The 24,245-nt window shown below is 47.9% G+C and overlaps 1 protein-coding gene across 5 annotated transcripts in view; it reads left to right on the top strand.

Moving 5' to 3' along the window:
* Positions 1 to 24,245, top strand: part of CSNK2A2 (casein kinase 2 alpha 2) — a 28,381-nt gene that overhangs the window by 3,230 nt on the left and 906 nt on the right. The window contains exons 2-11 of one of the 5 annotated variants that reach the window (XM_071756463.1): positions 822 to 967; positions 9,202 to 9,303; positions 10,041 to 10,091; positions 16,309 to 16,368; positions 18,372 to 18,455; positions 19,586 to 19,696; positions 19,908 to 20,009; positions 20,330 to 20,430; positions 21,105 to 21,253; positions 21,456 to 22,971. In XM_071756463.1, the coding sequence (XP_071612564.1) occupies positions 830 to 967; positions 9,202 to 9,303; positions 10,041 to 10,091; positions 16,309 to 16,368; positions 18,372 to 18,455; positions 19,586 to 19,696; positions 19,908 to 20,009; positions 20,330 to 20,430; positions 21,105 to 21,253; positions 21,456 to 21,532 (975 nt within the window). In that variant the 5' untranslated portion in view covers positions 822 to 829 and the 3' untranslated portion in view covers positions 21,533 to 22,971. Of the gene's footprint in view, positions 1 to 821; positions 968 to 9,201; positions 9,304 to 10,040; positions 10,092 to 16,308; positions 16,369 to 18,371; positions 18,456 to 19,585; positions 19,697 to 19,907; positions 20,010 to 20,329; positions 20,431 to 21,104; positions 21,254 to 21,455; positions 22,972 to 24,245 lie in introns of those variants that run through there. The other 4 variants (XM_071756461.1, XM_071756466.1, XM_071756462.1 and 1 more) reach the window with 4 other exon arrangements.

Raw genomic sequence — 24,245 nt, 5'->3', positions numbered from 1 at the left:
AAGTTGAGACTTGAGCACAGGTCCTAGTCTACAGCTGCATAAACAAGCTAACTGGTCTTCCTCTTCTGGCATCCACTTGCCTTGTTTGTTTAAGTGCCTTCAGAAGACCTCAGCTGTGGACAAGGCCAGGGAGCTAATGGCTCTGATTGGTATCACAGTGCCTCAGGCTTCTTGGGCTTGCAGAAAACAAAATGTCCCATTCTCCTGGCCAGTACAGAGCATTGCCTTAATGTTCTGCTATCCCAAGTGCAGGACCAGGCATAATCCTGCAGGAAAATGGGATGTAGCAGTGCCACTGGTTGTGATCATAACATGTCAGCAAAGGAGCAGAACTAATATGATGACTATAACATTACTGTTTCCTGGGTCAAGTGTTTTTCTTTGCAAACATGATGCTCTTAGTATCACTTTTTTCAGCAGCTCTTGAAAAAAAGGCAAACAAAGCAAGTTGCTTCTCACTCTGCTGCAGCAAGACATCAGGACATGCTGTGTAGGACAAGCAAGGCAGGAGCCGTGGTTTCCCACACAGCCCTGCCCTGTCAAGTGTCCTCAAAAAGATTTTTTTCTTGAGAAGTGAGACTGGGGGCAACAGCACATCTTTCCAGCCTCTTCGGGGAGCAAAGATTGACCAAAAATAGCCTTAGGGCTGAAGTCATAGAATCATAGAATCATAGAATCCTAGAGGTTGGAAGGGACCTCGAAAGATCGTCTAGTCCAACCCCCCCTGCCAGAGCAGGGCCACCTAGAGTACATCGCATAGGATGTCACCTGGGTAGATCGTGAAGGACCCTACATTGTACTGATCTTCCTACCCCTCACAGGTAGGATCATGGAGTTACCCAGCAGGTGTGCTCCTGCACTCCCTAGCTACTGTAGGAGGTTCCTGGGCACTCTTTGGTCTGGCTGGCCTCTGTACAGCCATGGATATGTTTCCTGCTTGCTTCAGGGAGAGCCAAGACAGGAAGAGGTAGTGTGTAAACATGTCCTGTACATGCTTTTGTGTCTCATTTAAATATGATGCTAAATTTTCACTCTCGGGATGAGGTCTGCCACTCCTTGGCATGTACAAGGGAAGTTTAAGACATCTCAGTTTCCAGTGAGTCATGTGTTATCTGCATCCAGTGCAGGTATCAAAGCCCTACTCTGCTCTATCGTATCTAAGCACAAAGATTCAGATTTCTGGTGGGCTGCTGAAGACAGTCTGTAATCTTTGTGCTGTCTCATTTATGATCTGCTCCTTTCACTTTTCTGCTAATGCATCTCCAAAATGTCTGCCAGTCTCCTCGTGTACCTTAAAACTGAATTTTCCATTCTGGGGTAGCTGTTCCTGAGGGATGTGAACAGCCTTGTCAGTGGCCACTCTAAAAGCCAAAGCCAAACTTCCCACGTTGCTGGCAGCTCTTGTGGTTAATTTTTTGTGGTGAGAATGCTGCTGTTAAAGTTACCTGCCCTCTGAAGGGTCCTTCACTGCCCATTCTCACATGCTGATTACCACCCTCTCAGTGTCCTCTCAAGGCAGAGATTACAGCATCCATACTGTCTGCTCTGGGCAGCAGTCCTGCCTTCCTGATGCAGGGATATGTCTTATGTATGCTTTACTTGCCTGCAAAGCATTGAACCCATCACATAAAGAGACTGTTATCTGCTTGTATGGTCACTTTCTGCATAGGTACAACATATAGGTAGAGGTTAGGGGAAGAATATAGCTACGAAGAGAGGGAAATGCAGGTGCTGCAGCAGTAAGTAGCCTCTTTCTCCTTTGGTGGCTTTTGTCCCTTTGTGCTTAGTCCACAAGCTAGAACTTTCAACCATGTATGTGATTTCACAAGTGCATTCTTCTTTGGCTTTATTTTTACCCAGTTGCCCCTTTTTGGGCTGTGTGAACCCTCCAGAACTGCTTCTCATACCAAGCACTGCTGTAAGATCCTGCCAGCATTGAACTCAAATTATCACTCTAGTAGCTAGAGGATCATTTGAGGAAGGTAGCACTGTGGTTCTGGTAAATCTTCTTTCTCTAAAAGCTGTAGAGCCCACATACATCAGCATGTTCTAGATGGGGGCTGGAATGACTCCAGTGCTGGTATGCAAGAAGAGATTGCACAGGGAAATAGGATTGAATGATCTTGGTCCCTGAGGCTGGAGCTTTTGACTGCATCAGCAACCTCCCATCAAAGCCATTCAATGCCTGTTCCTGGTAGCTCTGTGTCTCCTGCTCCTCCTGAATTTGCATGCACCCAATCAGCTTGCCCTGGCCCACTTCCTCCTCTGGCAGTCTTGATGTTAGCCCTTGTGCAAGACAGGTGGGTACAACTCTTTGAAACAGTAGTTGCCCACAGTGAGCTTGGCACAGTTGGCTGTTGGAGTCCAGCCTTGTTTGGAGCTGCGACCAGCTGAGACAGTACTGGGTGTCTTGCAGAGACCTGGAGACATGAGTGTTTATCCTGTGGTGGTGGTCTAAAACTGGGGAACTGTGAGGAAGAGGGTAAATGCTACTGTGCATGTTCACAGTAGCGTAGGGCAGAGCCTGAATAAGCAATCCTCATCCCTTGGAATGGTGATGGTGGGGCCCAGTGCTTGGTCCTTGTGTGTCTCACTTTTAGTTGACTGCAGAAATCTTGATGCATTGTGGGCAGTCCTGAAGCCCCAGGAGGGTTGTTTCAGGATCCTTATGAGAGGAGGAAAGGCATTTGGAAGGAAGGAATAGCACTGTCCTCAAAACACATGCTGCTATATTCTACCAAAAAAAAAAAAAAAAAAAAAAAAAAAAAAAGCAAAAGTGATTTAGTGTTTTCAGGTTTGGTTTCTTTTCTATTTTTTTCTAAAATTTGAGAGCAGCTTGGGAAAGTCTGAATTCAAATAATGGAAGTTGTAAGATGAAACCAACCAACAGAAAATTAACATAAGTGAGCTCCTTGATTTTGTAGCTCTTTTGAATATGATTATATGGTTTCTCAGCTGATGTCTGACAAAATAAATGCTTCGGCTCTGAAGCCAATTTCCCTATTGAGCAATTGGCATCAATTATATGTTGATTATTGTGATCTTTTTGATAATACTTGCTAAAGATGAATGAGCTTCTAGTGGTAGCTTTTAGATATTGAAATACTGTCATAAGGATGCTGCTTGAGCCTTTTGCTGGTCCTGGACATTGTGTGCAGACATGTCCATGCTTGTTCACTGGAAGCACGTTTTGGGCTACCCAGCTTTGATGAGCAATGAACAGATCTTTTTCTTTACAGGGTGCTGAAATATATGGCATTAGTTTCTCTTGGTTTTTTATCTTTTGACTGCTAAACCTTCACCCCTGCTGCACTAGCCCCAGTTATTTTTCACAGCACCTGTCACCTTCTGTGACTCCTTGAGAGCAGCATGTGTGCTCTTCAGCTGGCAGTGTGTGCACGCTGTCCGGCTGCTTGCTTTTGGCTAATGTGAAGTTATTTTTATGCTTTGGATTTATTTCACATGCCTTTCTGGTCACTGTTTTTCTTTCTAGGTATGGAAATGCACAGAGAACTTTGGCTAACAAGTCTATTTTCCCTCTCATCTCTTGAATTCAAATGATGGGTTCTTAGGTTTTTGGGGAAGGCTGGAACTGAAGTATCTGTCAAGAGTTTTCTCCCTTTGTTTCAGAAACCAACCAAGAGGTGATTAATCATGCAGCCATGTATTCAGTCAAGACAGGTTGTAGCCTTGTATTTAAAGGTTTACTTTAGCAAACAGTATTAACTCTCCCAGCTGGTGTTTGCTGCCGCTGGACTCCTTCCCTGCTTACAGGTTTACATGATCTCATGGAAAATGACCCGAGACCTGCTGTCTTGGTTTCAGAGAAATGTTTTCTTCTGCATCTGCATGACTACAGAGTAACTACTTATTCTGTGCCATTTCTCAGCTCTGCAGAGGAATGCCATCGCATGATTCTTTCCAGTCTTTGGGCAGAGGCAGTTGTGTTAGGTCACAACTAACCTTGTTGTTGCCTTTTCTGCCTGACTTTCAAGTAGATTGAAGCACCCTCATGGTCTGTTATGGCTCGTACATATGGGGAAGCTTCAGCTGGGAACAGTTGAGTAAGAGCTGCAGGATCCAGCAGAGACCGTCCCCCTAAGGATGGAGGTCACCTTGTCCCTCTGCTCTTGTTGCTCCATGTAGTACACAGCCATGAGCTGCATCTTTTGTCTCCATGGTCTACAGCCACCTCACTTCCAGTTTGCCTGAGGAACAAAGCAATTTCCTGGGAAACTGGAAAACTAGCATGTACTAGACAGTCATGCTGTTCTAAGGGTACTGCTGCAGTTGAAGTAATTAAATCCCTCCCAGTGTAGACACGGTTAAACTTAGACATGTCTTTTAGCCCAGTTTCCTATGGAAACAAGCCTTATGCAATCCTACTGTCTGTCAGCCTTTCTCTTTCTCCTCCCCCCCAGTAGTTTTTACACTGGTTGGCCAATTTCAACCAAATGTGACACAAGTCTCCAAGCTGTCAGGTTTTTAGCTTTCATAGAGATGGCTGTTTGCATAGGGCAGAGGGACTCTGTTGGACCCTGTACTGGAGGGAAAGGCTTCAGTGAGGGTTTGACTTACACTGGTCACTGGGGGATCCTGGCATGGAGGAAGGCTTTGAAATGCCTTTGCTGTGGGAACAGACAGAACTAGAGTCTGCACCTGTATAAAATGTTGCCTTGCAAGCACAGCTGGATCAAACTTGGGAGCAATTAATTTTGTTTTGGTGCCTACTCTATTTTTCTGCTAGAAATCCCCCTCCCAGGGCAGGGAGACTGAGCCTGGTAGGAAACACAACCTGAAATGCTGGTTCATGGCCTCCTTTAATAAAATAGCCTTAAATTAGTAGTGTTAAAAATACTATGACTGTAAGAGCTGTTTTTTTAGAAGCTATCCCATCTGGGACAGGCAGGTGGTTGGAGGACATAATAGCTTTGATTAGTTCATATTTAATCCATGTGTGTTTGGAGTCAACATCCTTGGAGTGCAGATCAGGTGACTGAGGGACAGTTGTAACAGCCCAGACTTAATGCTGGAGGATATGCTGCTGAGCACCTGTGGCTTCAGCAGGACTGGAGCCAGGGACAGAAGAGAACTCACCATGGTTTCTGTGTTGGCTCTAATGCAGTTCTGTCTGTGTACAGGAGTGGTTTGCACCAAGGTGTCTGACTTGCCAGAGGCAAGAGCCTGGGCTTGGAATCAGTTAGTGGATGACAGCTGAGCTCTAGAGATGTGCTCTTGGATAGTGGATGGCATTTGTAGTCATGGCTGATGTGATGGGACAGCATGTGGGGAGTAAGTGGCCTGGGGCTGGGTGGGCTGGGGAGGTTAAGGCTGTGCCAGGGTGGGGGCTGTTTTCTCCGGCAAATCTGAAATGAGGAAATCCTCTGTCTGCTCCCCTGTCTTGCTCTCTGAGGAAATTTCCAGGCAATAGCCTTTCCTCTAAGATGATGTTACTTCAGCCTGTGACATTTCACCCAGCCTCATCCCTGTTTACCTTGTGATTCAAAACCCTGTCCTGGCCACTGACTGCAGGTGGGCAGTGGCTCTGACACTGTGGTTATCAGGGCTTCCCATGTGCCCCCCTGCCCAAAGGCTCAGGGGGCCCTTGCCCCTGGCTTGCAGGCAGCATTGGGTAAGTGTAGCCTAGTGTGGACAGCCTAGCCCGTGCTCTGTGCTGCTGCAGCTTAGCAGGAAAATGAGCAGCTTTTAACTTTCCCTCTTGAAGAGACAGTGTTTGCTGGAGTGTCTTCCCTCGATGATGTCAGAGATGCTGCTGTTGGTGACATCTTCAGGCATTTCATTAAAAGAGACCAGCTTTCTTCCCTTCTTTTCTCCAAACATCACTGATTCTGTCTGCTTACATATGTTAATGTGTGTTGTGAGTGGGGGTGGAGATAATGCAGGGCATCATTTTCACATCCTGAAAAAGGTGGAGACATGTGGAAGTCACTGAAAGACAGTGTCTTCTGCCCCACTGGGAGTGGTGGTTGCTATGAAAGGAGAAATGGAAATGCTGGAGGGAGATCCTCCCTTTCTAGCTGATGCAAAAGGCCTTTGAAATAACTACAGTGCAAAGGGAGAGGTATTTCAAAGTGGGCTTTGGGTCTGGTTGGCTGTTTTCAGGCACTGTTTCTGCTCCCAATAAGGTGCAAGTGTCACAGCAGAGAGGCTGTGATACATCTGTCAATAGCCAGGCCATTTAGCAAGTGTTTTAGGACAGCCATGGCTCAGCTCCCTCTTTGAAGTTCCCTGGAAAGCAGCTTGTGTACACACCTGCCTCACTGGATGAGCAGTAACCTAATTACATCCTCTAATTCCATCCTGACCTTCTGGTAAGATCAGTGCATGTGGTGGTGTCTCTCCCCATGCTCACATAAATGAAATTAGTCTCTGTCTTGTGTTAGTGCAGTGGTGTTTTGGAAGTGGAGGGGGCACAGGGGTTGCTCCTTTGAGAAGCTGCTGGAAGCTCCCCCAGTTCTAAATTCACCACCTCTAGCCAAGGCCAAGAAGATATGGGAAGCCGGATGTGCCTCTGCGAGTAACATATTCAAGAAAAGGAATATGAAACTGCAAAGATATAAAAGAAGACCTGCAGAGGAGAGGAGGAGGTGAGAGAAATGCCAGAGAAAAGACTCCAAGGACAGTGAAGAAGGAGGGGGAAAAGGTGCCTGAGCAGAGATTTCCCTGCAGCCAGTGATGAGATGGGAGCTGTCCCCTGCAACCAATGAAGGAGCATTGTGGAGCAGTCCCTGAAGGACCACAGTGGAGTAAATGTGGATATGTAGCCCCTGAGGTGTCACAGGTGGGCAGACGTGGAGCCACAGTCTGTCCAGGGTTGCAGAGAGGGGCAGGTATGAATCTGCAGCCATGGAGGACGCTGTGCCAGAGGAGGTGACTGTTTTTCTGAAACAGACTGTGACTGTGGGCAGCCCAGACTGGAGCAGTCTGTGCCTGAGGGACTGCACCTCGTGGGAGGGACTCACGTTGGAGGGGTTCATGGAGGAGACCATACTGTGGGAGGAGACCCCTCACTGGAAGAATGTGAGGAGTCCTCCCCCTGAGGAGGAAGGAGTGGCAGAAACAACATGTGATGAACTAACCCTTAACCCCCACTGCCCATACCCTTGTGCTGCTGAGGGGGAGACAGGAGTGAAGCAGTTCAGGCCCAGGAAGAAGGGAGGAGTGGGGGGAGAAGGTATTAAGATCTGGCCAGGTATTCTCTTCTAATAGATTAATTTCTCTTCCCAAGTTGAGTCTGTCTGTTGTTACCCATTGGTATAGTTGGGGAATGAAAACCTCCCTGTCCTTGTCTTGATTCATGAGCCTTTGGATGGATTTTCTCCTCCCTATCCCAAAGTGCAGGTGGGGAGTGAGTGAGTGAGTAGTGGCCTGGTTGATACCAGCTGGGCCTAAGCTGTGACTTCCCTAATGAAGCATCATCTTCTCTGGTTTCTGTCTCCCTGCTCTGGCTGCTTCTCCCTGTCTGTCCAACCTCCCACCAGCTGCAGCTGTGTCTGGGTACTGCCCCAGGGGTCTTGGTTTGCCTCTTTCTCAGCCCTGTGTCACTCCAGCTCAGGCTGACAGCAGTGGTGGCCTTGCTGCTGTTCTCCTAAGTGGCTTTATGAGGTGCTGACGCTCCTTGTGTCAGCATCAGTGTTATTTTTGGCACTTTGCTTCAGGCTGTGATTCTCATCTTTTGGCTTGAAAATCTAGCTCCTGCCTTTTAACTTGGAAGAGGAGAAGGACAGAATTTGAATCTGAAGGTTCCAGCCACCTGAAGAGCCTAAAAAGACAGCTTATTTTGTCACTTACATAAATGCCATATTTTCCCATTATATAAAAAGATTTTTTTCCTTCTGCCATCTGCTTTTACATTCCTGTGAGGAGTCTGAAACCAGGGATTGCCTCGGATCCACCTGTAACAGGAGTGCAAGTTGCCTGAATGGCACTCTGCAGATGTCATTGAAGTGGGACACTGCAACAGAGGAGAAGTAGTGAGCACAAGCTGTTGAGTTCTCGTGGCTCCTCGTGCTTCATGTAGACCTCTGATAATGCATCGCTTCTGTAAGGTGCCATGTACCTCTTTGCCATTCCCCATTGCTCTGCTTCTCACATGCCAGACTCTGTGCTGGGTGGTGAATGTTCTAGAGAAGTAAATGTCCAAAGAGGAGTTTTCATCAGCAAACCTGAGAGATAAAGCAAGGGTTTTACCAGGCCCTGCAAGGCAACACTGCGGCTCTCTGTAATGGTACTGGTCGGTCAGGAGGGAATGTTCCAGCCCCGCAATAAAGGGCTACTAGACTAACTCAGATGACACTGGTCACTAGCCAAAGCTCAGTTAGAAAGTCTCATCTCTTGGCTGCTTGAAGCTGCCTTTCCTTCCTAGGAACTCTAGCAGGCACAGAGCTGGAGTTGTTCTGGGAGTGGGTAAGATACATCACCTAGGAGTGAGGTGATAGTTCCTTTGTGTTGAAACTGAACCGCTGGATGAGCAGAGTGTGAAAGCTGAGCCCTGCCTTGGGAGCAGCTGTTTTTTGTCACTCTCTGCAGTGTAATGTCCAGAGAAAAGCTTACTTTGCAAAGGGAATTTCTGGGATTGCACAGATTCAAGGAGGACTCAAAAACTGTTAAAAATGTCTGTAGGCTTTAAAAATAATCATGGTATATGGATTCAGTGGTGTGCTGTGTAGTTGGACCTTTACTCCTGGCGTGGTTGCAAAAAATCCATGACCATTGGTAGGTGTAGCTGTGTCTGACCTTAAAAGAAATGTTGGTATTGGAGTCTCTTAAGTACTCATTGAGAAATGGGTTGGAATTAAGGAGTAAAAAACTTGCTTGTGCTGGTAAATAGAAGCCAAGATATGAGGTCCACCAGGCTTTTCCTGTATCTCTAAATGCAAATCCCAGAATGAGTGTGCTGAGATATCCACACAGCAGTCCAGGGTGCTTTTAACCAGTTACCAGAGTCACTATTATGTTTGCTTAGAGTGGTTTGATTTTCCCCTGATGAGTGGAAAGTGCTCACTGATGAGTGGGAAATCCTAATTCATGAAAGATCTCTGTCTCTTTGAAGTTAAAAATGTTTCCTTGTGAGGGTGGGAGCAGAGAGAGGAAGGGAGGGGATCTAGGCAGAATTGGTGGCAGAAATCGGTGTTAATTTCTGAAAGGACTCTCACTTCTAATTTCTTTTGTCTATTTAAGCCAGTGAAGAAAAAGAAGATAAAACGTGAGGTTAAGATTCTGGAGAATCTACGTGGTGGCACCAACATCATTAATCTGATTGACACTGTCAAGGATCCAGTGGTAGGTGCTTACGTGTCATGGTGGGGGTGGTAGACTTGCCTCGTTGTCAGCTACAGGCACAGGGTGGGCACTGCTGCACCAGTCTGCTGTCAGCCTGGGCTAGGTGCTGCCTGTGCCTTTGTGCCATCCAGGGGTGAGGAGTGTCCAGCTCATTAGGGTCTCCTGAAGTGAGTTGGTTTGGATGCATCATGTCCCTCTGCATGTTTCTGAGAATCTTTTACACCCCCCTTTTATGGCTTCTGTGAGTTACACATGGCTGATGGGGGGATAATGTTTGTATCCCCACAACTTTGCTGTAAGAAAGCAGTGCCTGGTAGATCTGGCATCTGGAACATAAGTATCTGCCAGGGCAATTAAGTATTAACCACCTTTATTCTTTCTGGTTGCTTTTCTGTGACCAGATCTCACATCCTTTGTCTGCATTGTCACAGTTACCCCATTCCCAGGAATTATTCTCTGATGAGCAACTGGTTGACATCTGGGACTCCCAACCTGTTCTAGCCACACAGAGGAAATCACACTACTGTGGTGTTGGCAGTCCTGCCTGACCTTCCACCAGCGGTGGGTGGCAAGGCCTTAGCCGTGTTGACACCTTTTGCCTTGCCCAGTGCTGTCCTTGCTTTGTGGCATGGGAAGGAGAAGCACTGGCCCAAATGCTGTGGTTTTAGGTCCTTAGGAGCAAAGAAAGATCAAGAAGGGTGTTTTAAACCATAAATCTCTCTCTCTCTCTCTTTCAGTCAAAGACCCCTGCTCTGGTGTTTGAGTACATTAATAACACAGATTTTAAGGTGAGTCTGCCTGAGTGTGAAGGGAGGAGGCTTCCCATTTCTGTTGCATGCTGTGATTTTTAGTTCTTAGATACCTCTCAAAAGTTATGGGAAAAGTTTGGGGTTTTCACCTATGTCAGCTTCACCTTCCTTTCCTCATGTAAATCACAAGCCTGTAAATAGGCTCTAAAAGGATAAAAAGTGGATGTGCGGAATGTCCTTCCAACTTTGTGAAGTTCAGCAGGTTAGATATTCTTACTCTTCTCTCTATTAGTGATTATTGTTGATTACATAGTCGGTCCGAGTTAATCCCAGTGGTGTAATGCTCTATTGACAGCAGTTCAGTTGATGGAGCAAGTGATACCAATTTGTGCTGGAATCCTTGAGACCTGGGGACTGTGGAATGTCAGGGACTGGAGAGCATCTCTTCCCACTGCTGGTGTGCCTGGCAGCAGGGGACTGAGCAGTCTTCAGTACGTCTTAAGACCTTTTCTACTTGCCTGAGGCTGCAGCACATTCCCTGCCAATTCTGATTTCTGAGGAGCTCCTAGTGGCATTACTCCTTCCTGAAGCAGGCATCCTGTCTGGGTGCAGCTGTAACTGCCTGTACTGCAGAGATGTTGCTGCCTGGCAGCAGAAAGATGATATACAAAAGGGAGATCTAATGATCAACCACACCTATTTTAATGGTGTTTTAGGTTCCTCCATCTAAAACTGTACCCTCAGTCATTTAATCAGTGGTGAAATAATTGAGCAGTTGCCATTGGAAAGCCAGCAGTCATCCCCTCCTGCACTGTTCAGAGATTTCTTTTGTTCCATGTTAGGGGACCATGATTTTTAATTCCTGGCTGTGCTGTAATGTTGTGTAGGCATGTAACTTGTAGGGTGCAGCTTCAGTAGATGCACCAAACATCCAGAGAGAGAACCTGGGGTGCTGGTGGAAAGGAGGCAGCTTGTCAGCTGGCCCACACATAGTCTCACCTGCAGCCTTGAATGCTGTGAGGCAGCATGCTTTGTTCCTGTCCCTCCAGGCTCAGTCTGGTAAGCTAAATCCTGCTGAGTGGAAGCCTGGGCATAGCCAGAGCTGCAGCTGTGGTGGCCCTTGTAGCCTCAGTGCTAGTTAATCTCATGGAGATTTACTGCAGAAGCTAGAATAATAGTGATTTGCAGCAGTGTGTGCTCTGACAGCCCTGAATGGGGAGATGAGTGTTGTGGCCATCAAGTAAACAACCATCAGAGGAGTGCTATGTGGTGACCTTTCTGGACTAATTAAAGCAGGCTTGGTTTGTCTGGGCTGTTCTAGTGCTGCATGTGTGCTGGGAACATGGCCATGTGCTTCTAGTGACCTAGGGACTCTTCATAAGGCTCATCCTAGCAGTTTTTAACTTTATTTAGAGGTTGGGTTTTTTTATTTTGAATAGATGACTGGAGATAAAATGAGTTGCTAGGGCAGCAGCACACCTTGCTGCGATTTGCTTCTCATGTCTCCTAGTCAAAATGATACACCACTCTGCTGAGTCCTATGAGGAAAAAATTATCATCTTACATACCACCAGTTAACAGAAACATGTTCATGAAGTGAAGTGTTAAGTAGTAACTTGAGGCTGGGAGCCTGCAGGAACTCGTAACTGAAAAATGCAGGGCTCAAAGTACATGGTATGTCAGTGGATCCAGCCACAATGAGAGCTGCTGTGGGCATCATTGCAGCCAGTAAGGCAGCACTTGTGTGGCCACAGCAGAGGTAACAAGTGCTTAGCTCTGGCTGTTGCATTAGAAACAACTATATGAGTTTGCAGCAGGTAATTTCTAGACTCCTAGAAGGAAGCCCAGCTCCTTGAGGAGGTCCAGATTCACATCTGTACAGGAAGTATGGAAGGTTTTGATGCTGATTGGTATAAAGCAGGAATAACTTGTCTTGGGAATCCAAGTGTGTCCCCCAGAGTGTGCAGTATGACTGTTTGTGTTCAGAGCCTATTTGTAACCTGAGTTATGTGTGGGTTTTTGAGAGATACTCCCTTGAGCTCTGCTACCTCTTTGGGTAAGTTCTTGGTGCTGCAGCTACCTGGCAGAATGCAGAGCTGCTGCTGCTCACTGGTGCCTCTGGTTGTCTTTGGTACAGAGGCTCCCATACCACCTATTCCCTTGCCCTGAAGTGCCCTTGCCAAGCCAGAAGCACACAGAGTGGATTAGACCACTTGTGTGGGCCTTGGCTTGCCCTCTATATGCATGAAGCATCTGGAGAGCATCTGGTCTGGCCATTGTCTTCTGTGCTCCACAGTCCAGATCTCCCAGGGCAGCCAGTTCAGTCTAAGTGTCACCTGAGCTAATCCTTATGATGACTTCTTGTTTTGATGTGGTGCTGCTGCTGATCAGCCCATCTCAGCACTGACCTCTGGCTTCAGCAGTAGAAGCTGCAGTTCTGTGGGGTCTAAGCCATGGCTATGAATAAATCCAAACCAGAAGCACAAGTTTATATTACACGTGATTTGGCTGCTTTAAAAGTATGGTATAAACAAGACTCCCTTGAGCTGATCGCATTTTTCTTATATTATACACCTGTATTCCTTCTGAAAGTGATGATTCCGTACTCGCAGGGATGAGGAACTAGACTAAATGCATATCCTGATGTGTAAAGAGAGCAGCTTGTGTACAGGGTTAGTGTTTCTTTTCAGACCTGCTGTATTACCTGTTGCTTGTGAGCACTCAAGCTACCCCAATCATGTGCTTTAGATGGCAGCTGCACTGCAGAGCTGTGCCATCAACACAGTAACTGTCAGTGACATTAAATGTCTTTTGCTAATTGGCTTCAAACAGTCCTAGAATCATAGAATCCTAGAATGCTTTGAGTTGGAAGGGACCTTACAGATCACCCAGTTCCAATCCCCTGCCATGAGCAGGGACACCTTCCACTAAACCAGGTTGCTCCAAGCCACATCCAACCTGGCCTTGGACACTTCCAGGGATGGGGCAGCCACAGCTTCTCTGGGCAGCCTGTTCCAGCATCTCACCACCCTCACAGCAAATAATTTTTTCATAATATCTCATCTCAATCTCCCCTCTTTCAGTTTATAAACCCTTCCCCCTCATCACACCATGACCTTTTAGAAAAGTTCCCAGCTTCAGGTACTGGAAGATGCTCTAAGGTCTCCCTGGAGCTGTCTCTTCTTCAGGATGAACAACCCCAGTTCTCTAAGCCCATCTCCATAGCAGATGTGCTCCAGTCCTTGGATCATCTTTGTGGCCTCCTCTAGACTCACTCCAGCAGTTCCATGTCCTTGTTTTGGGGACCCAGAACTGGACATAGTACTGCAGACGGGGTCTCATGAGGGCAGAGGAGAGAGGGACCATCAGCAGCAGCTGTCACATGTGTAGTGTCACACTGTGTAGTCTGTGAGCATACCTTGCATTGTGCCTTTCATTGCCCTGAAGAGGCAAATCCCTCAGGAAAGAAGAGGGCAAATCCAGGTCTCCAGGAGCAGTGCTTGCCTGGGTTTGCTGTTTTGTTCTTAAAACACATTAGCAGATTTGCATCAGGAGGAAATGGGCAACAGAGGTGAACAGTGAAAGGTTGCTTCAGGATGTTCAGCCTGTTGGAGTTGTGGGGACTGAGAGTTTTTCAGTCAGATCTTCACTTTGCCTTCACCTCAGTGAATTTTCAGGCTGAGCTGCTGTGAGGGAGTTGTGTGCCTGTGTTTCATCCTTGCACATCCAAGGCTAATTAAAAAAAAAATAGCTGTTGCCCTGGACAGACAGTGCAGAAGTATGCAAGGTTCTCCTCCCATGGAGGTTCTCCCTTGGTCTGCCAAGGCCAAGATGCTTTGGGAGCTGTTTTATTTTGCTGGTGTCTGCCCTGCATCCCCAAACTGTGTCTCTCTCCTCCAGCAGCTCCTTGCATCCACCCCATTGCTTTGCAGATGCTGCTTCCTGCATGTAGCCAGCTGTGTTGGCCCCTCAAGGGAGCAGAATGTGTTTAACTCCTGTTGGCCTTGTGCTCAAAAGAAGCATGTCTCCACCTTTTCAGACATTAACATTTTGATGTGTGCCAAAATGTCACTGAAAGCTGGAGGGGGGTGTAGGCTGCCCGTGGGCAAGTTGGGTCATTCTCATTTTGTGTATGGAGGAAGGAGACCAGCCCAGGTCTCGGGCCTCATGCTATTCTGAGTGCTGTCAGCTAGCTGAGCAGATGTTTGAACTTGGTCCATGAGATGTTTGATAGTTTTACTCTAAAGAGCAAGCTGTAAGAGTAGTGCATGGGACACATCTGTAAAGAAGGTGTCTGCTCTCCTCTGTTAGACTGGGCAAAGGGGATTTGAGCCTGCTGTTTGGGACCCACTTGCAGCAGGAACCTTGTCTCTGTCCTTCAAAGCCTTGTGTATTCCCCAGCTGCCTGCAGTGCCTGAGCACACTCCTGCAGGGACTGTTCCCCACAGGCAGCAGAGCCCAGGTGCTGCAAGCCACACTGTTGGCCTTGGCACAACAAGAGGGTCAGAGGTGCTGGGTTTCACAGGCAGCTCTTCTAGGGGGGTCTTTTGAAATCTAATTGTCCAACGACTGCCTCTACTGAAGGCTGTGAGCTGGAGAACTGACAGCATCATGGGCTTGAGAAGAAAGGCATCAGTGACCTGCCTTCCATCCCCTTCCTGCTTACCAGCAGTGAGAATCAGAGGTACCAGGGAATGGGGAAAATAGGGTCTAGCCTCTGCCACTGTCTCCCTTGCCCTCTTACTTCTCTACCTTCGTTACTGTTGCCAGGTGAAGTTGAAGAGAGTGATGATTCCCAGAAAGATACATTTTAAGCATCTCTGTCCCCCCCATAGTGTTTGTTACCAAAAAAAGCCATTGACACAAACTCCTAGAAGCACTCAGATGTGCACAGCTGGCCCTGGGTCATGCATCAGAGCCATGTGCAATTGAGCTAGGGAATCTGTCCCTGCTGTAGCTTGTGGCTATGCCTGTTTTGCTCCTTTCTTCTTCAGTGAGATGCTCTGAAGTGTTAGGGTCATCCCAGCTATGAGAATACAATGCAGCTTGTGAGCTGGGGGCTGTTGAAGCTCTGCCTGCATAACTGACACTTCTCTGTTGTCATATTATTTCACAGAGCAGTATTGGGGGTGGTGGGACTCTTTGGAGTAAGACAGGATCCTGAGAATCTTGGCATGGGCCTGGAGGGGATCTGGGACCAGAGCTGCTTTCTTGGAATGTGAATTTCAGTCCCTTGCTCTGTTGTTTTTTTCCTGAAGGTGCCAAGTGGTGCCCATGATGGGCATCTGGCTCCAGTGCTAATGCAGTTGGTGAATTGACTGAACCTGTTTTGTTAGAAAGGGTAAAGGGGTCTGGCCCTACTGCTGCCCTGTGAATGTCCTTCCATGACCTACCCTGATGTCTCCCTTTGCTTTCCCTGGACAAGAGCACAGCCTGCCACTGTTGCCAGTGACAGACATAGAGCAGAAAGTAAATTTGAGGCCAGTTGTGACCTTGGCATGGGAGCAGCAGGATGATGAGTTCTCCAGTGATGGTGCAGCTTCAAGTGCACCCTGGATCTTTTGTCACTTCCACATGACAAGCCACAGAAGGACACAGAGGAGAGGAGGGTGGCAAATGGGTGCTGGCAACAAGCACTTCCCTGAGACTCCAAGCTATGCTCTCCATGGCACCACAAACATTTCTGTACTCTTGGGTTGCATTTGCCTTTTTTCTGGGATAGAGGAAAGCCTCCACGGCTCTGACACTGGCTTTAGCCTTTGTGCTTCCCCACTCCATACTCCTTGAGGTTAATGTTTTTCTTTCCCTGCCCCATCCTGACCGCTTGGAAGCCTTGACCACGTGTTCCCAGCCTGCTTTCTCTGAATGCCATTATCCATGTTGTGAAGTCACTGTAATGACTTTGCATGTGAACAAAGTCATCTGTACCAACTTCAGCATGCTCTGAGGGGCCTTGGACAGACAGCCTTGCTTGCCTTATGCTGAAAAGAACTAATGAAAGGTCTGAATGATCCCAGTAGCATTTCAGGGGAGCTCTTGTGTCCTTTCTGGATTTCCTAGTATGTAGCCCTGTCAGGTCTAAGAGCAGGCAGCCCTTGGGAGTGGCAGTAGTCAGAGGGGATCTGGAATGGGGTCAGAGATTGGAAAGCCTTTGGGGCATAGGAAATGGAACCAATCTAGATCTGGAGTATTTATTTTTTCTCTCTTTCTCTCTTTTTTTTTTTTTTTTTTCCCTCCTTCCCCAAATCTCTTTCAGCAACTGTACCAGATCCTGACAGACTTTGATATTCGGTTTTATATGTATGAGCTGCTGAAGGTGAGTGACATTGCATATGGCAATCTGGATGTGGAGACCAGGAATGAAGAAAGCAGTAATGGGACTCATGGGGCAGTGCTACTAAGTGGCTGTTTCTCTTGTGTTCAATGAAGAATCCATATATCACAACCAGGGAAGGTTTGAGAAGAGATCTGGTTACCTGTTTTGTTTCTGTGGTGTTACAGCCACACTGTTCACTTCCAAAGAATCTCTGGGATCTGGTCTTTTCCTGTGAAGCATTTGTGATTGTTAGGGGCCAGGCAGGGCCATGTTTGGTCTCCCGGTGTTTCTAGCACCATTTGGCTGCTACGAGGAAAATAACTCCCAGCCAGAGCCAGTACAAGCACAGAGGTGTTTACGGGACTGGGGAACTGGGGACTCCATCATGCTAGAGAGAGCAAAAGAGAGGGGTTGCCAGCTCCAGGCTTTTCATGCTGCAGTCCTTATGCCCACTTGGTCTTAAACCCTTGTGCCCCTGGGCAGAAGCTCTAGGACACTTTAAGTACATATAGCTTTCTGTGGTCACAGAACCCCATGAACGTGGTTTTGGGAAACGAAGCTTTGGGTTATGCTGGCTGCTACATGTTGATATAACACTGATAATTTCCTTTGAGACCTTCCAGGCAAAGTTTTCCTTTCCCCTCTGATAAAGGGCAGGGAATGCCCTAAATACCTCTCCTTAACCAGCCTAGCTTGCACCTCCCCATGGGAGTGCTCAAGGAGCCATATGACAGATCTGTGAGATGTGCAGCACTGCCTCTCTGGGGGCAGGACGCAGAGGCAGCAGGGCATTAGGGAGAGTTTACAGGCTTAACTGATCTGTGCTGACCTGCTGGAGCAGCAGCTTGGCTGTGTCTAGTCCTAGCAGGGCCTTGGACTCATGGGCTGGCACTTTGTCTCTGGAAAGGAGTGGGATGGGGTGGGGAGAGTATCTTGGTGCTCCCAGACTTGGTGACTGCATACTTCCTGAAATAGATCCAGTGAGCTGGAGGGAGGCTTTCTTCTCAGCACTTGTCTGCAGTGAAAAGACCTTCCTGCTCTGAAGCATCTCAGAATTAGGGTGAGGGGTGATGAGGTATAGATGATCCAGCCTTGGGACAAGCAAGAATTAGAACAGCTTCACCCCTGTAAGCAGCTTGACCAACGTGTTATAGATCTCCCATACCAGAGATCTCAAGACCACTTTTTGCTGTGACTCCTGTTGGTTGCAACATGAAGTGCCATTGCAGTGATGTTCCCTGAGGCCTTGCTGTGATGTATCCTGTTGTCTTCTGTGCTTCTTGCTGTGTCAGCAGCTCAAGGACAGTGCTGCTGCTCTGGCATTGATGTCTTGGGTATTGAATGACTGCAGATTGTACCCTCCCGCCATGTTGTGGGGAATCTCAGAGCACCTGATAGCTGTTGACTTGGAGATGAGAAAGCAACATTCTAACCCCCTTTCCCTAGGGAACAGCTGCACGACCTAAGTCGTGCAAGGTCACACTTATTAGAGCTCCTGCCTCCAAGCTTTGAGCAGCATCTCTCTCCTTCGTGTGCTATTGCTTGCCTTTTGTAAGGGTAGGTTTGGCTTCAGTCAGGAGGGCAGAGGTGACTTTCCAGCTTGTGTTTTGGAACACTGGGGGAAAGCTGCACTGGAAGGCTGTAAAATGTTACCGTGTAAGAATTTTCCCCTTTCGAGAAAGAGACTGTGGCCATAAGGTTTATGCAGGTGGGAGCATTGGGGTTATCACTGAGTGGGATGTCTGTCTGCATCATGTTCTTCAATGACAGTGCAGGGAACATGGTTCCAGGACCTGTGACTGCAGCAGGATACAAGATGAATGCAGTCTTGTTGCCAGCTTGACACTTCATCACAAGCTGAAAATGCCAGTTTGTCATGCCAGGGTTGCAGCACTTCCTTGTGAACAGGGCACTCTTGCTCCTGCCCAGGAACTCTTTATTATATAGTTAATGTTGTGCTTGGGGTTGCCATCGTGTCTAATGTATGTGCATGTGTCTGTCAGGCCCTGGATTACTGTCACAGCATGGGGATCATGCACAGAGATGTCAAACCCCACAACGTCATGATAGACCACCAACAGAAAAAGGTACTGTGACACCAGAGCTTACAGGCAGGGTTTATCCAGGGAAACTTGCAACTTCAGTGTCTCTGTACCCCTACCCTGGGTAGTGTTCTTACCCCTTTAAACCTTCATTTCCCAACTCCCCTCCACTGATGCCTGTGTCAGGTGGTGGCCCAAGTCCCACTGAGGAGTCCATGGCTTGGAAGTTTCTCTTTCCCCAAGCCAGCCATGCTGGGCTTCTTTGGCCACAGGTGCAGGTCTGGGCCATTAAACTCCCCTAGGACAGGAATGTCAGTAGGGTGCAGAGGCCCTGGACAGAAGAGGGTGGCCTTGTCTGAAATGCATGTGGATATTTTTACCTAGGAGACATAAGCTCTTTCTGTAGTACAGCCTGCTTGTCTTGCAGTGCCTTCCTCCCTTCTGGGTTGTGCTCTTAGATCACAGGAAATGTCTGTACCCAGCTTGCTATTGCAGAAGTGGGCAGCACAAAGAGCTTCCCTACCCCATACTCGAACCTCGTTGGGTACTGTGTGGACCTTTCTCCCCAGGGTCCTGAGATTTGCAGCAGTGAGTTAGTTGCTGGTCCACAGATTCTTCCTGGTCAATTAGTAGTGACTGTAGAGGCAAGGTAAGGTAAGGTTTATAAAGGAGAGTGAAATTTCTTACTAGACCTGCTGTCCTTCAGTAACATGGCAGCTCATCCCTCTCTGAGGCTGCAGAAGACATAGTCTACCTGGCAGGATGTGGCAGGCTCCCCTCCCCTCCTACATCGCTTCCTGCTCTTAGCTCTCAGTTAAAATCAATTCTGCCTTCATCCGAGCCCCTCAAAACAGCAGAATAAGGAGCTGGCTTTTGGCTGTTAGTATGTTCCTTAGCCTGTGGCTGGTTGTGCTGGTGAGGAGCCATCTGCCCAGCAGTAACAGAGTGCTTGGACCCAGGAGGCAGAGGAGCTCTCTGAGGTGGGCTTTACCCCACCAGCTGATGAGAGAGAGGAAGGAAGAGCCTGACCAGAGCACTGCTTGGAGCATCTCCTGTCCTCAGAGCACCTCCCTACATCCCAGGCTCTACACCTACAACATAGGATTGAGGTTTGGCATCAGGTGACCAGCTCAGTATAGGGCTCCTGACTCTGTGTCTCTCTATCACATGTTCAGCTGCGGCTCATAGACTGGGGTCTGGCTGAATTCTACCACCCAGCTCAGGAATACAATGTCCGTGTGGCCTCTAGGTACTTCAAAGGACCAGAGCTCCTTGTGGACTACCAGGTAAGTGTCCGCTTTCTCCTTGCTAGCCACTCATACCAGTTGTGGTTGCACTTTGGCCACCTTTGGGTTATCTGGTTTTGCCTGCCAGGGCATTGCCTGGGTTGGAAAGAAGGTGGCTATGAAGTGAAAAGATGGAGGTTGCATGTTCAGCTGGGGAAATGGGCTGTGGTAAGTGTGCCTTTTCTGACAGCTTCTCCTTTTCCCCCCTCAGATGTATGACTACAGCTTAGACATGTGGAGTTTAGGCTGTATGCTGGCAAGCATGATCTTTCGAAAGGAGCCCTTCTTCCATGGCCAAGACAATTATGACCAAGTAAAGACTTTGCTACCTAGCATATTTCATGTCACTACCTCATCTCTGCCTGTATAGCGGGGGGGGCTTCTGGGGATTGGACCACCAAGCTGTGAGGGTGTGTGCTCTGTGCTTAGTTAAGCCATTTGGGATTATTCTCCACTGCCTTGTGAAGCACAGAATTCTTGTGTTCTGCACATGTTGCGAACACAAGTTTCAAGGGAGATAATCCTTCCATCTGGGATGATTCCAGAAGGAGAGCTCTTAGATTTGGATAGCTCTGCTTCTGTGAAAGAATGGTGGCCTGCCCTTCTTCTCTCTCAACGTGCCTCTTATTCCAGCTGGTTCGCATCGCTAAGGTCCTGGGCACAGATGAGCTGTATGGGTATCTCAAGAAGTACCACATAGAACTGGACCCGCACTTCAATGATATCCTGGGCCAGTAAGTAGAGAAGTGAAATGCTGCCTTTTTTCCTTGTAACTCAGAGAGGGACATAAACAGATATCTGTTCCCTTGAAGGACTCAGAAGAGACATACTCTTGAGTTACAGCGCTGATTGCAGGCCTCCCATCTGACTGTTCATGTCATGTCAAGAGGTCACTGAAATGCATGCTCTTTTCTTTTGCCTCTCCCATGATCCACAAGCCATCCCATCTTTCTTCCTTCTCCAGCTTGTTGATGCCCTAAAAGTGGAGATGTAGACACCAGAGCTGAGTGTGGGCTAAGGGGCTCAAAATCTCCCAGCAAAGGTTTCTGAAAATGATCAGAGGTGGATGGAATAGCCAAGACAGCTTTTGTGAGGCTGTTTGGCAGGCCAGAGCACTTAACAGTCCCCAGGACATCACCCTGCCTGCTGCATGCTGTTCTCTAGTCCCTGTAGATAGAAGGGAATGTGCAATATTGTGCTTTTCCCAAGCCTAGAACAAACACACAGTTGTGTACCTGAAGAAGACGGTTTTCCCCCTTTGGCAAGGGCTTGCCAAGAAGTAACTTGTGCAACAAAGAGCTGTAGGCAGCATCTGTCGGAGCCATCTCATCTCAGAAGTGGACAGGGGGAGCTGAGTCCCCTGGGACCTTTGGTACTGCTGTGCTGATCAGAACTGGTCCTTTTGCAGACATTCTCGGAAGCGCTGGGAGAACTTCATCCACAGTGAGAACAGACACCTGGTCAGTCCTGAAGTTCTCGACCTCCTGGATAAGCTCCTGCGATATGACCACCAACAGAGGCTGACTGCCAAGGAGGCAATGGAGCACCCCTATTTCTGTGAGTCTGTGGAGAAGCTGGGGCCAGCTGGGATGGAGAGGGGTCTTGAGCTGGGGGGACAGATTTCAGCTTCTCACTCTGCAAAAGCCCTTAGCAGCTCTGTGGGTTTTGAGGGCAATTTCTTTAGAAGGGTTTGCCAGGATAGAGTTTCTGCTTTATTAAATGCAGTTTCCCCTCCCTGCCTGGTCTGTGTCCTCTGCAGATCCAGTGGTGAAGGAGCAGTCCCAGCCCAGCTCAGAAAATGCTGTGCTTTCCAGTGGCCTGACGACAGCACGATGAAGACTGGAAAACGACGGGTAATTCAAGATGTTTACAAATAAAAGCAAAACCTTTGGTCACACAGTGAAGGGAAAAGAACCAAGGAACCTCCCCCTTCTTCCCCTTCCCTTTATACTTGGCAAAAATCTAACCTTGGGGGGGTCATAAACCTCAGTTCCTTTCTGGTGGTTGTGGTTAATGTAACTCTAACCCTGTGGTACCAAAGCCCTGGGCAAATGGTCTTGCAAGAGCTAAACATGTAGTGATATCCCCAGGGCTCAACACAAGTGATTATGGTTCATATCTCTATGGATCCTTCTCTTCCTTCTCAGTCTAGCCTTCCCCACCATGCTGGTGGGGATAAATTGATCGTTCCACCATCAGCCCTTATCATGCCTCTTTATAAACATGCCTTTCTGACTTGTAGACTCTGGATGAACCAAATTCAGGCTGGGGGTCAGCAGGTGCAACTCTGTTTTGAGGTCCAAATATTACTGCTCACTCTGGGCTTGAATTTGGCCCTTGAATTTCAGTTTCAATTGTGAATGCCACGGGTGTGGGGGGGTGGGGTTTCAACAAAAAGCATCCCATAAACCCAGCAGCATCTCAGGGTTGGTTTGGAGCATTAAAACAAAGAATACTGATCTGAGTTGCTGGGGAGAGGTGAGATCCCCGCTCCAGGTGTGTTTGACAAAGGCTCACTCTGAGAAGAAACTCAATCGACCTGCTTTGGGAACTGGTGAATGTGAGGGCTGTTCTTGGGGCAGGAGCAGGGGGGGACTATCTAGACTTACCCACTGAGCTCAGGAAAGTCAAGTGTTGCAAGATTTCTTGTGATAGGTGTGCAACCACGTACCTCACAACGTGGCTCCCATGAGAATTCATGCCAGACGCAGACTTGCGCCAGATCACAGCTCTGGAGTGGTTCAGTCCACACTGCAGGACGGGGGAGGAGTGGAGGCCAGGGAGGAGAGTATGGGAGGGGGGAAGGATCAGCAAACAGTGGTGGGGTCTTTTGGGGAGGAGGCTGTGCAGCTACTGATCCAGGACCTGGGATCCCATTTAGGGTTTAACAAAGCCAGAAATTTGTTGAATTCTGGGGTGCCTATCCTGTTGCGGGGGGTGGGGGGGTTCGTCTTACGGGTTCTTTCATCAGATCCCTCGATGGCTTTATAGCCCCACAATTCACAGTTGCCTCCTTTTGTTCTGTGTGTAACTTCATCAAGTGGTTCTGGTGATACTCAAACCTAGAAGCTGGAGATAGTGTTTTCCTACCAGCACCTAAACACAGAATTTCCTTCTGCAGCATTGTCGAAATAGTTAATTTTTTATAAGGTTGCAATGTTTCTATTTGAAACATCTGTTTACATTCCATGTTCCAATAAAGTTCTATTGGCATCGATAGCAGGTCAATCCATTTGTATAATTCACTGAAACCAATAAATATCTATACGTCTGAATGTCTGTTGTCTCAAATCTATGGAATACACTGAAGGAAGTCAGGTTGGCTCTTCCAACCTCTCTCTTGTCCAATTATTTTGGAATCTGTTAGTCCTTGGTTTCAGTTATTAACATTGTCAGCCCCGAGAGCTTCACTGGGGCAGATACTGGCAGAGGAGGTGCAGAGTTTTGGGTGCAGCATGGCAGTAAATTAGGCTTAGACAGCCCGTGTCCCAGACAGTGTCCTCAGGCTGTGTTACATGGTTGGTCAGGCAAGAGGCCACCAAGGAGTGGTTGGAGGCTGACAGTTTTCTGTGTGAGTCCACCCCGTCCTCTCAGCCTGGGTAGATGGCTTTCTCTGAAGATGTACTGAGCCAGTAGTATCTCTTCTTTCCCCATACTCTGGGATGTGACCAGTGCATGAGCTCAGTGTCCAAGCTGAGTTGTGTCTGGCAGCAGTGTTGCTGCTGTTGTGCCATAGGGCCCTCACTAGCACTGGCCCTCCTGCAGATGCTGCTGAAAGGTTTGGTGGTTGTTTCCAGCCCTTTGTCCTTCTAGCTGCCCAACCTACCTTCTAGCTGCCTGGTCTGAGAGGCTGAGGGGGTCTCTTCTGCTCTTAGGCTGTGCTAATACCAGCAGAGATGATTGGAGCTTTCACTTTTAGAACTGATTTTAAAAATTAATTGTTCCACTGAGAGGAGGCAGAAGTGGATGTTTCTCCTGGTCTGTCCAAGTTGCTATGGGGGAAACTTGCCCATTTTCCAACTCTGTTCCTAACTTCTGGAGAGGATGCATGGGAATTTTGATAGGTGAAAAACACTGATCGTTGTATGTGAACAATAAAAGGTGTCCAAACCTGATGATGGAATTTCAAGGTGATGCTTCAGGAAATATAAATTCTGCACTCCCAAGTCAGAAATTCTTTCCTGGTACTCTCAAGCAGAGGAAGAGATGGTCTTCCCAGTGAGTGAGATGGGTAAATGGTCTTCCCTGGCTGTAGTAACACAACAACCTGCCCTGTATCTCCCCACATCCCTATCCCAGCTCTAGGGTAGGATGATCTGTGAGACATTCGCCCTAGCAGAAAACTCAGCACAGCAAACAGCCTGGGGATGAGGAGGGTGTGGAGTCTTTTGATCCCTGGGAAGTGTGGACACTTGGCTGCAAGTTTGCCCAGTTCCTCTCTGAACCTATCAGCCCTTCTAGCACTTGGAGTTGGAAGCCCTGTTCTTTTCTGGACCTTAGCAAAGTGTCATCCTGCCTGTAGGGAGGACTTCTTCCTGGAGAAGACAGT

Source organism: Heliangelus exortis, chromosome 13, assembly GCF_036169615.1.
Source record: "Heliangelus exortis chromosome 13, bHelExo1.hap1, whole genome shotgun sequence".
Taxonomy (NCBI): Eukaryota; Metazoa; Chordata; class Aves; order Apodiformes; family Trochilidae; genus Heliangelus; species Heliangelus exortis.
Note: the sequence above shows the minus strand (reverse complement) of the source record. Positions and strands in the feature narration are given on the sequence as shown.